The sequence below is a fragment of the Xenopus tropicalis genome, chromosome 10 (assembly GCF_000004195.4).
Source record: "Xenopus tropicalis strain Nigerian chromosome 10, UCB_Xtro_10.0, whole genome shotgun sequence".
Taxonomy (NCBI): domain Eukaryota; kingdom Metazoa; phylum Chordata; class Amphibia; order Anura; family Pipidae; genus Xenopus; species Xenopus tropicalis.
In genome coordinates this window covers 39,315,258-39,327,963 of record NC_030686.2, presented here as the reverse complement: position 1 = coordinate 39,327,963, position 12,706 = coordinate 39,315,258, and the positions used below count along the sequence as shown (strand labels likewise).

General features: G+C 44.4%; 2 protein-coding genes across 2 annotated transcripts in view; one reads left to right on the top strand and one right to left on the bottom strand.

The window, feature by feature from the left end:
• rprd1b (regulation of nuclear pre-mRNA domain containing 1B) overlaps positions 1-2,340 on the top strand; it is a 39,622-nt gene extending 37,282 nt beyond the window's left edge. The window contains exon 7 of the mRNA XM_012971622.3: positions 1,951-2,340. Within this exon, the coding sequence (XP_012827076.1) occupies positions 1,951-1,956 (6 nt within the window). The 3' untranslated portion in view covers positions 1,957-2,340. The remainder of the gene's footprint in view (positions 1-1,950) is intronic.
• tgm2 (transglutaminase 2) overlaps positions 1-12,706 on the bottom strand; it is a 29,817-nt gene that overhangs the window by 6,843 nt on the left and 10,268 nt on the right. Inside the window, 9 exon segments of the mRNA NM_001130380.1 lie at positions 336-617; positions 2,502-2,741; positions 2,893-2,996; positions 3,777-3,912; positions 4,017-4,194; positions 4,615-4,743; positions 7,513-7,631; positions 7,746-7,988; positions 9,865-10,044. Of these exon segments, the coding sequence (NP_001123852.1) occupies positions 336-617; positions 2,502-2,741; positions 2,893-2,996; positions 3,777-3,912; positions 4,017-4,194; positions 4,615-4,743; positions 7,513-7,631; positions 7,746-7,988; positions 9,865-10,044 (1,611 nt within the window).

Below are 12,706 nucleotides of genomic sequence, written 5' to 3'. Positions count from 1 at the left end.
AAGCTTCAACAACTTTTGTCATAAGGCAAATTTGCCCCATTTTATTGTCAATCCCTAGTCAATCCCTAAAACTCTGTGTTCTACAGTCTGTTTTGCCCTTGGACCTTCTCCAGCTAAACAGCTAGAGGGAATGGCTGGGAACTGCTTGTTTACAGCAATGCTGCAAGAGAAGTTCCAAGGACATCTGTTGGCTTGAAGTCAAAGCAAGGGACATAAGAATATAAAATAAGTTGAAGCTAAATGTTTATATTGTTACTTCTACTTTCCAGAAAGCCGGTTGATTCATTCTAACAATGTTGGATATATAGTAGTACTGAGTCTTCTATCAGTCTTACCTTCTTGGGGTGTCAATGTGAGATTGAGAAGGTCCTTCATGCCACACTCTGGCCCCACCTCCCCAGTGTAGCTGCAAGTGCGGGCGCAGAACATGAGGCGGCACTGTTTCTCCTCCTCTCTGTTGTTGGTGATGACAGCAAAAACATCAAAGTCAGAACCTTTGTTCATCCCTTCAGAGACTTTAATCTTGATAGTGAAATCAGAAGGAGTTTCAACTCTTTCTTCTTCTGCTTCAGATTGTTTATTGGCTTTCTCAAACACACGTCTTTCATCTTCTGAGCCTGGAAGGTAAAGTGTTAAACGTGAGAGAATGTCTGAGCAGTGTTCCAGCTCAGTTAAGCAACAGGGATACTTGAAGCCACTACTTTATGCTAAGGGGCTGGGGACAACTGGCTCTTTGCCACATAAATAAACACTGTTTAAATGGTATTAGTAGTTGTAAGTGTCTACACTATATGTGCTACTGCCATGTATTGGGGGGGGGGGGGGGGGGGGCAAGGAGCCTACTGTGCCCTCACCAGCTTTGCAGACAAGTCTCACAGGCTGAACAACCCTGATTTAGGGGTGATGGTATCTGGGGATACTTCTCTGCCCTAAATGTTTATTGTTCCAACAATAAACCACCTGGGCCTCACCCAAATAAAAAGCAAACCTCACAGATTTGCCTGGCCTACCCTATATGATGTTACCTAAGGTGTTGTAAATGATTGGCTCTCAGTTATTATAAATTATCTTATTTAACATGTTCAAGTCAATGGTAACTAAAGGTGGCCATACACGCGAAGATTCGCTTGTTTGGCGAGGTCGCCAAGCGAGACGATCTTCTCCCGATATCCCCACCTACGGGTGGGCAATATCGGGCTAATTTGATTGTTTGGCCCTGGGCAACGAGCCGATGCGGTCCCCAATCCAACTAAAAATCAAACCTGCCCGATCAAGATCTGGCCGATTTCAGGCCAAATTTCGGTAGGGCAGGCCCATTGTTAGTGCCCATACATGGGTCTAAGGGACCAATATCGGCAGCTAGAATCGGCCCTTGTATGGCCACCTTAAGGTGTTCTAGATGATTGGGTCTTAGTACTTATCAATGATGTTGTCTTAGATGTTCAGATAAATGGTACCTCTAGATGACTGGGTCTCAGTAGTTATACATGATCATATCTAAGATGTTTCAACCTTGGGACTTTTATATGACTGGGTCTCAGTAGTTATAGATGATCTTATTAAAAACTGTGTTTTGAATAGGCTTGCCCTAATTACACCACCCGAGGGGGATTTTATATTATGTTCTTTGGATGTGAAGGACCAATTTACCCCATGAAGGAATCGAATGCATACGCATGTACAGTATCTATCACATACAAATGTACCTACTTACAAAATGAATTTTTTATGTAACCTGTTGGAAATGGTATTGGCTAATAATTATTTTTGTTATAAATTTGATTATTTCCTACAACGACAGGGCTGCGCAATGGGTGCTAACATGGGTGCCTGCATACGCTAATATTTTTATGGATCATTTTGACAGCTCATATATATTTGCCAATGAAATGTACCAGGGATAGGGGATAGGACTATACCTTACTAATACATTTTTGGCTTCCTTTTCAGAGATGAATAGCTGCTATTCGCTTACCAGGAACAGCTCCATCCTACAGACTAGTATGGTAGGGTACGGTAACATTTCATTTGTTATGTTATGCTGGTGATTTTTGTGACAGTTTTATTTTGGATACACTATGTTTAAGAATTGGTTTTGTAACTCAATGGATTTTGTATCAAAAAAAAATATTTCTCGACAACATGGACTGGTTAATATGGTAACACAATAATTCAATGGACTAAACATGGATCTTTTTGGACTAAACATGGATCTTTTCGGACTAAACATGGATCTTTTTGACTTGTTGGACATTTTTTGGGTGTACACCCTATTGAACTTTATACTAATTGTGTTAATGATGTCACTACCTGTGTGTTATAAATTACTTCACTGCTTTACTGAATGGTTATGTCTGACGAAGGGGAGAACCCCCGAAACATTACATTTTTTCTGCAAGGGTGGATACCCTGCACAGAATCGCCACGTTGTGCCGGTAATTTCTATTGTGAATCCATATAGAGGATCTTATCAAACCTCAGTAACCTGGAGGCTCACTAACCTTCGGGGTACTTGTAGTTGAGCGTTATGTCTTCCCGTTCATCTTTTCCGATTGCTTTAGTACTGATCTTCTGACCCACCAGTGAAATAAATTGGGTTTTCTTGACAGATCCGTCGTTCTGCTGTACAAAATAGACCACATCTGCATTTACCTCGGCAAAAACAAAGGGGACGTCATACTTCAGATTTAGGTCTCCTTCCTTAACAGCTTTCACAGGAGTTGGTCCACAGCAGTAGGTTCCTGCAAAGGAGATATCATCTTGTCAGTTTATCAGAAGAACTGAAGGTACGTGGCTTCTAAATAAATATGGGCACAACTGGGAGCATATTGGATCAATCTGATTGTTACTGTGCAGTCCCATAGGGAGAGGTCCTGTAACTCTTGTTCCCACCTTCACTTTTCTCCTGTGGTGTTGGATCCACAACCTGCCATCCATTGTAAGCCTCGCCCAAATCTGGACGTGTCATCCATGCCTCAGTCCAACAGTGATAGTTCCTTAAGGGCAAGAGAAATAAAACAATAAAAGGATTTTGAGGAAGAAGCAACTAGTTCTCTTACACATGATGTCCATTTGCAAGTTACATATTGAGTTTGTCTACCTCAGTATTAAGGTGGCCATACACATTAAGATACGCTCGTTTGGCAAGGTCGCCAAGTGAGCTGATCTTCTCCCGATATTCCCCACCTACGGGTGGGCGATATCGGGTGAGTTTAGGCTAATTTGGTCGTTTGGCCCTGGGGCTAAATGGTCGAATTGGAACGACGGGTATAGGCGCAGTCGGTTAGGGGACCGCATCAACGAGCCAAAGCGGTCCCCGACCCGACTAAATTTTTCAGGCCAGACATGATTTCAGGCCAGACATCGGTCGGACAGGCTCGTCATGGGCCGATAAGCTGCCAAATCCGTCTAAGGGACTGATATCGGCAGCTACAATCTGCCCATGTATGGCCACCTTTAGGGACCGATATCAGCAGCTACAATCGGCCTGTGTATGGCCACCTTTAGGGACCGATATCGGCAGCTACAATCGGCCTGTGTATGGCCACCTTTAGGGACCGATATCGGCAGCTACAATCAACCCATGTATGGCCACCTTTAGGGACCGATATCGGCAGCTACAATCGTCCTGTGTATGGCAGCCTTTAGGTAAGCGGGTATATATCTATGTCTGTGGTTTTGCCTTATCATTGTTGCTTCTAAGTCAGTCTTAATGACTGATAATGATGATGATTGAGACATTTTGGGCAAAAGTATCCAGGAACTCACTTCCTCACCAGATTATTTCTTTCTGCTTGGGCTGCCGCTTTCCGTGCTCATCCAGGTACTGCTCAATCAGGAGGTTGCTGTTAGTGTCATGGGCTGAGTTGTAGTTAGTGATTACCCGGGCTGGAATCCCCAGGCACCGTAATACTATGGGAAAATAAGGGGAAATTAGAACCTGTTGAGCATGACCATATTGTCTACAAGCAACCAACATGATGTATTAATCCCCTTCCAATCTTCCCTTCGCTCACCTGTACATGCCACGGCAGCATACACCCAACACTGGCCATATTTCACTGCCTGGCAACTGAATTTCCTCCAGCGGCGTAGGATTGCAACACTGCCCATCCAAAACATGGGGCTGATGCCATCATCATATTTGTTATCCCAGCGTCCAAAGAGAACCCCTCTGTCATCATTACAGTTCACCTGAAATAGGTAACATTAGGGGAACTTCTAAAATGATCTAGTAGCTGAGGATAGGAACCCCGCTAGGGGCCTGTGATCTGAATGAAGCAATAGATCCCTAGGTTTAGAATGAACCAAATAAATAGGACTTGTACTGAAAATAAGTCTTGCCTTTTGCTTTATGTTTTCTGTTATAAAAGGGTACTTATTATGGCTTCTTTTTCCTCACTTTATCTTCCCCATCATGTTTCTCAGTCTTACAGATAAGGAGGTGTCACAATACATTGGTTCTAACTGAGAAGGAAGGTCTGATTATATAACTTTGTCTCCTCCCACAATTGCTCTGAAGAACCAGGAAGGTGGGCTTTAGTAATGTTACTGATCTCTGCTGCTTGGTACTGATGTTACTGATGTTAAAGCACCATAATTTGAACTAATTACCATGGCACTAATCACACGACTGATATAAACCGGGTCATTCCGTCTGGAGCAGTCACGGTTGGAGTCATTTAGGAACTTAGGGCTGGTATCTAAAACCTGGAGAGCGATGTCCAAAATCTCATCTTCAAACTAAGAGAAAGGGAATGCAAAGGATCAGCACAAAGGTATACATGTATATAGTCAACAGTTGAGTGGGTAATTAAGACCTGGGTAATTGGGAATTTCAAAACAAAAATGTAAATATTTCAAACTTCCCCAAAACAAAAAATTTAGACTATACAAATAGTCTTTGAATACAACATACCAAAAGTTTATTTGGAAGGGCCCTACCCGTTTAAGAAAGCATTTCATGTCAACACTCGTGCCTTGATCTGGACACATAACAGATGGAGCCCATTAGGAATAATGTATTTAGTTCTGGTACCCTTATGGCCACGTGCTTCAAATTCCTTTGTTCAGTCCTCATCAAAGAAATGTAAGAGCAGATAGAGCTTTGGCAGCTACAAAAATAACTGGTATTTTATAGCAAAATGAAGAAACTAGGGCAAAATAGTTCTTTAATTGGGTATCAGAAGGCCGAGGCAGAACATATACCCCCTATTTGACATGAGCTCATTTAGTTGTGCTTATGCAGAAAAGGTGCATGAACACTTTCAACCTGTTTCCACAGACAAAAAGAAAACCATGATACTTGAAGGAACATTCTAGGACATCAGGTCTATCAGACCACATAGGAAAAAGGCATCATGGGGAAAGGGCCCTGTAAGTAGAGGCAGGCTATCATGGATTCCTTTCAGTTTGTGCAATCGGGTATGACTGTAAAAAATATATATATATTTATTTCTGGAAGTTCAGATATTTATGCAATTAAGCTGAATAAGCTTATTTAAAAAGGGGGTATATCTCCCAACTCAACTAGTGGTTTATGCCTGAAATAGATTATATAAAAAAATGGTAATGGATAAACACTTGAGTTGCACATCGAGCTCCCCTGAGAATGACACTGCACATAGGCTCCCCTGAACATGGCGCTGCACATCGGGCTCCCCTGAGCATGGCAATGCACATAGGGCTCCCCTGAACATGGCGCTGCACATCGGGCTCCCCTGAGCATGGTGCTGTACATAGGGCTCCCCTGAGCATGGCAATGCACATAGGGCTCCCCTGAGCATAGTGCTGTACATAGGGCTCCCCTGAGCATGGTGCTGTACTTAAGGCTCCCCTGAGCATGGCGCTGTACTTAGGGCTCCCCTGAGCATGGCGCCGTACTTAGGGCTCCCCTGAGCATGGCGCTGTACTTAGGTCTCCCCTGAGCATGGCGCTGTACTTAGGGCTCCCCTGAGCATGGCGCTGTACTTAGGGCTCCCCTGAGCATGGCGCTGTTCTTAGGGCTCCCCTGAGCATGGCGCTGTACTTAGGGCTCCACTGAGCATGGCGCTGTACTTAGGGCTCCCCTGAGCATGGCGCTGTACTTAGGGCTCCCCTGAGCATGGCGCTGTACTTAGGGCTCCCCTGAGCATGGCGCTGTACTTAGGGCTCCCCTGAGCATGGCGCTGTACTTAGGGCTCTCCTGAGCATGGCGCTGTACTTAGGGCTCCCCTGAGCATGGCGCTGTACTTAGGGCTCCCCTGAGCATGGCAATGCACATAGGGCTCCCCTGAGCATGGCAATGCACATAGGGCTCCCCTGAGCATGGCAATGCACATAGGGCTCCCCTGAACATGGCGCAGTACATAGGGCTCCCCTGAGCATGGTGCTGTACTTAGGGCTCCCCTGAGCATGGCGCTGTACTTAGGGCTCCCCTGAGCATGGCGCTGTACTTAGGGCTCCCCTGAGCATGACGCTGTACTTAGGGCTCCTCTAAGCATGGCACTGTACATAGGGCTCCCCTGAGCATGGCGCTGTACTTAGGGCTCCTCTAAGCATGGCACTGTACATAGGGCTCCCCTGAGCATGATGTTGCACATAAGGCTCCTCTAAGCATGAAGCTGCAATTAGGACTATCCTAAGCATGGCACTGTACATAGGGAGAAGTTGTTACAGGACTACAAAATTCTTGTGATAAAGACATAAACCCCTCTCCCCAGAGCCTAAAGTAGGATGGACTGTTATATTTCATTATATGACTATTATAAACACCAAATGAGGGAATTCATGGCATTGCACACACAATCCCAGTCACTGAGGGTGATGAAAGATGGAACTAAACTTCCCCTATTCCCACAGACCAAACATCATAAACTCGTCCAGCAACATAACCAGTAATATCTTCTCCAGCTCCGTGAATCATTTCTACACAATGAATCAAACATTTCTGACCTCCCAGATCAGGTCCTTTTATGGAATAAGCATAAAAACCTTCCCTTAAAATGGCAAGGGGCCAACATCTAAGAGCCCCTTGCTGGTCCCAAGCTGATACACGAAGCAGAGACAGAATGGGGAAGGCAGCTTCCAGCTCTCACTGTGTGGGGGAGATAAGGGCATGAGGGTTGGAGGACACCAGCAGGAGGGACTTTGATAAGAAGAAAGGAGATCCAGTTTGAATGGGCATAATAGAAAATGGAATGTGAATGCAAGGGGGGTTTGTCCAATGTACACTCTGTATAGACTTTTATACTGAAAATAAGAAGTGCAGGGAAATGGCTTCCTTCATGGCGTGATGTAGGTTCATTCAACATCTTTTAAAGGGGCCATTGGTTCTTAGGGTTCCACCAGATGTTCTATTTACACTAATAATACATTTATATGTGATATTTATACCCAAATGAACTCTCTAACATCTAGAGTAGGCAGTGGGAGGCTGCACGAGGCAGTTCCTGTTTGGGGGGCACAGGAATAAATGCAATTACAAGGAAGGGGAATATGGTTGAAAGGAAAGGATGGATAAGGATGACGCACCTGTCCAAAATTCCAGGGAACATGTTCAACTGAGTCCTTTGTCCCTTGGAAAATGATCCCATGCTGGCATAGCACATATTCTTTCCTTTCCTCTTCAGTCTCCAAGTAGACAGAATCCTCTGCGAAAATGGGAAACACTAGATGAGTTCTAAGCCTCAAGTCAGTGGTTCCTAAATCTGCCCATATTATTATATCTTTGACCCCCATAGATGCCACTTTCTTTTATTTCCTACCTGGGCACCAAGGGTTAAACAGCAGAGTGAAACTTCCAAGCTGAAAGCTGGAGCCTTGGTATTCAGTGGAGGTCTCCAGGGAGAGGTTATAGTAGCCAATGCGGGCATCCGGGGGTGAGGTGATAGAAAGGATGAGTGTGCCGCCATCGGTGCTGGTAATAGCTGCGCTCCATGCTCCATCTTGCAGAGCATCTGAGACTGGGATGTGGTTACTGGTGCCTGATTCTTCCGAGGGACATGGACCTGGTGAGGAAGACTTACTGTAAAAGAACTCATGTGAATGGCGGACAGTTGATGGAAGGGATGAACCATAGATGCAGACCGTAGCTGATTGGCTGTATGCTACCTCAACTATCACATTTTGGATCTTGCCAGATCAAACTCCCAGAATCCCCTGATAGATCTACAGACATCAATGACTGCTATTATTTCATTATCAATGAAGCCCAGTATGCACTACTTGCACAATAGGGTTCAACCTCTGCTTAAAAAGGGGACAGGAAGTACTCAAATGAGGAGTGCAAGGAACATTTGCTTCCCCCCAGCTTCAGAAAAACTGCATCTAAAAATGTGAAGGAATGAAAGATTTGCTCGTATGCCAATATCCATATTGAGGGGAAGGCTAACATTTTGGCTAGAGTTTCCCTTTAAGATTAAATAGTGTTTGTAGTTATCATAGGTACGATCAGCTTCACCTCCTCGTTACTTCTCCTGGGAATCTAAGCACACGGTGTCCCTATTGTGCTTCCTGACATTGTTCCAGAGATTTGAGAGCAAAAGGGAGCGGCAGGGCTGATTTCCCATGTTCCCTAATGTACACATTGGTTAAATAAATCAGCAAGCACAATGGAATGAGAGCAATTCTTCTCAAGAGGCTAATTAATTGGGGGAAAGGTCTCCCTATGCCCGGACGTCCAATGTGCACAAGATTTAACGGATCTGCTCATTATGCTTTTCCCAACTGAGATACATGATAAAAGTTTAGCCTCATTGGTCTCCCTTCTGATTGTTGGGTACACTGACCCTAGCAACCAGGTATTTAAATGGGAACTCTGGCTTCCGAACCAAATTTTGTTAAAGAGCCCCACACAACACAGGAACCCCTAATATCTATCAATGTAACTTGTTCCTTCAGAAAGTAGGAATAAATACCATTTTATATGCTGAAATCCAACTGCAAAACAGTTCTTCTCTTTCTGCATCATTTGAAATGCTGGCAGGGGAGGAGGGACTAGAACAATGATGTTCCAAATTGTAACAACTTCTCCACAGCTTACAGAAAGCATGCAGGAACTACATAACCCACAATGCATTGTGCTGTGATATTCCTTTCCTTACTGACATCACGTGTGCAGGGAATTGTGGGATTGGGAGGATGCAGGCTGAAGGCAGGCCGAGGACAGCCGACTACTGTTACATTTTATTTGAGTCTCAAAGTAGTCAGGCAGATCAGCAGGGGAACAGGGGGCGGGGCTTAGGGAACTGTTCCAAACCATATTATTACATGAAAAATGAGGAAAATGAAATGTTTTTTGAGTGATGTATATTGCAAAGTTGCTTATAAGAATGTTTGCTTTTCAAAGCTTACAACCTATGCCAGTTGGGCTACCATAAATACACTGAATGTGTATATTGGCCCACTACATGTAATGTACATTGGACAGCAAGTCTGCCCAACTCAAGCCATGCTAATGGGAGCTGCAGTTGAATAGCTGGACAGGCATTATCTGTTATTAGTGGAATGGAGCCCTAGTGTGACTGTCTGCATATAGCAGGGATCCCCAACCTTTCTTACTCGTGAGCCACAGCCAAATGTAAAAAGACTTGGGGAGCAACACAAGCACCATAAAAGTTCATGGAGGAGCCAAATAAGGGCTGTGATTGGCTATTAGGGGCCTCTATGCACCCTATCAGCTTACAGGGGCTTTATTTGGTAGGAAATCTTGTTTTTATTCAACCAAAACTTGCCCCCAAGTCAGGAAATCAAAAATAACTCCCTGGTTTGGGGGCACTGAGAGCAACACCCAAGGGGTTGGGGAGCAACATGTTGCCCCTGAGCCACTGGTTGGGGATCACTGGCATATAGAATCATAACTCAGTAACTCTAATTAGGCTTTACCTGTTACAGCATTGAGCGACAATTTATCCACCCCTTCTTCATAACCCCGTGGGGAAAAGTTGAGGGTTATTTGAAAGGGCTGCCCTCTTCGGACAATCAGGCGCTCACAGGTGGCTTCTGCGGTTCGGTGACTGCGGTTATTTCCGCTACAGTCCAGGTCAAAGCTCTCCAGATACAGTTCTGTGGAAGGGAAAGCACTCATTAGTCAAATGCCATACCCAAATGTTAGCATTATCCTGTAGCCTGTACCCCAATGGTGCACTGTAGCAGTTGGAGTAGGTGCTTGGGAGCCCTTGGCTTGGAGCACTGCATATGCTGCCTGCTGGGGGGCACAGAGAATGGGAACTAACACTGGGGTGGTGACGTTAGCCATGTAGGAAATCAAAAGATGATTATTCAGGTGTTTTTTTGCCCAACCCGAAAATATATAATTTTTAGCAAGAAAGGTATATAGTCCCTATGGGTGCGTAAGTCAGTGGGAGTGATATTAAACTGTGGGGGCCATAGGTGTGATGGGTAGTGTGAGGGAATAGCATGGGCAAACAGTTGCAGGGAAGGGCTCAATACATATAATAATACATATAATTGGTACTAATTGGTGCCAACATTAAGAAGGCAGGGGGAGCTTAGGGAGATTAATGCGTGGCTGAGAGATTGGTGTAGGGAGGAGGGCTTTGGGTTTCTCCAGAACTGGGCTGATTTCTCAGTCGGCTACAGGCTCTTTGCCAGGGATGGGCTGCACCTCAATGATGATGGGGCAGCTGCTTTGGGGGAAAAGATGGCTAGAGGGTTGGAGGAGATTTTAAACTAGGAGTGGGGGGGGAGGGTGCAGAGGGAAATTCTGTGGTAGACAGGATAGATGAGGTAGTGGGCATAGTAAGGGAAAATGGGGGAGGAGACTTGCTTCGGGATACTGATAATGGCAGGGAGGCCCATAAGTTGTTTACACGTCATTCTCACGCCGGAACCAGTATTAAATGTATGTTTACCAATGCAAGGAGTCTGACTGGTAAAATGGGAGAGCTGGAGGTACTGGCGTTGGAGCGGAAATATGATGTGATTGGAGTTGCTGAAACTTGGTTGAATGAGTCTCATGACTGGGCAGTTAATATTGGGGGGTATACATTGTTTCGGAGGGACAGGGGCAATAGAAAAGGAGGAGGAGTGTGTCTGTTCATTAAGCAGGAATTAAAAGCAAATATTAGAGAGGAAGTGATGGGGTTAACAGAGGGAGCTGAATCCTTATGGGTTGAGCTTCTCACAGATAGTAAGGAATCTACCAAACTAATTGTAGGGGTATGCTATAGCCCCCTAATGTAAGCGAAGAGGAGGAGGCCCAGCTCCTGTTGCAAATAGAAAAGGCTGCTAGTTTGGGGCAAGTGATAATAATGGGGGATTTTAATTACCCTGATATTGACTGGGGCAATAGTACTGCCAGGACAGTAAATGGGAACAAGTTTATAAACTTGCTGCATGACAACTTTATGTCACAAGTTGTTGAGGAGCCAACCAGGAACCATGCTATACTAGATCTAGTGATCTCTAATGACCCAGAACGTATAGCAAATGTGCAAGTGGTTGAACCCCTGGGTAATAGTGACCATAATGTTATTTCATTTAATGTTTGGTGCAGGAAACAAATTTACACGGGGGCAACAAAGACACTGAATTTTAGGAAGGCAAATTTAGCTCCTTAAGGGCAGCGCTTCAGAGCATAGATTGGGGCATTATGTTTTCTGATAAAAATACAGAGCAGAAATGGTTGTCATTTAAAATGATATTAAATCATTACTGTTCTCAATTTATTCCATTAATAAGAAAAAGTAGAAGTGTTAAGAATCACCCTATGTGGCTTAACTCTGAGGTAAAGAAGTTAATAGGGAGAAAAAGGAAAGCTTTTAAGAAATATAAGTCAGAGGGGACAGTAGCTGCGTTTAATGATTATAAACACTATAACAAGTGTTGTAAAACAGCAATCCGGAAGGCAAAGATAGAAAATGAGGAGCGCATCGCGGCCGAGGCCAAGACTAACCCCAAAAAGTTTTTTAAGTATATTAATAGTAAAAAGATGCAGGTTGAGGGTGTGGCCCCATTGAGTTATAATAACAATATGGTTACAGCGGATACAGAAAAGGCAGATGTGCTTAACCAGTTCTTTTCTTCTGTGTATACAGTAGAGGAGCCAGTGGGACAAGTCCCACCCAATAGCTGCACTGTTGCCTCAGCTCCAACTACACAGTGGTTGGCACAGGATATGGTGCTTAAAGGGTTACACACGATAAATGTAAACAAGGCACCTGGGCCAGATGGAATACACCCTCGGGTACTGAGAGAGCTAGGGGCAGAATTGCAGTGGCCCTTGTTTCTGATATTCTCAGACTCTCTTTCATCAGGTATGGTACCTAGGGATTGGAAGAAGGCGAATGTCATTCCCATATTTAAAAAGGGAGTAAGATCTCAGCCTGGCAATTATAGGCCTGTAAGTTTGACATCCGTGGTGGGCAAGTTATTTGAAGGCTTGTTAAGGGATCACATTCAAAATTATGTAGTGGAGAATGCCATTATGAGCAGTAATCAGCATGGCTTTATGAAGGACAGGTCATGTCAGACCAATTTAATTGCTTTTTATGATGAGGTAAGTAAGAAACTGGACAGTGGGGATGCAGTAGATATCATCTATTTGGATTTTGCCAAAGCATTTGATACTGTTCCCCACAAACGACTGCTTTCTAAGCTAAGGTCTATTGGTCTTAGTGAAGCCGTTTGCACATGGATAGAAAACTGGCTACAGGATCGGGTACAGAGGGTGGTTGTTAATGGTACATTCTCTACTTGGAATAAG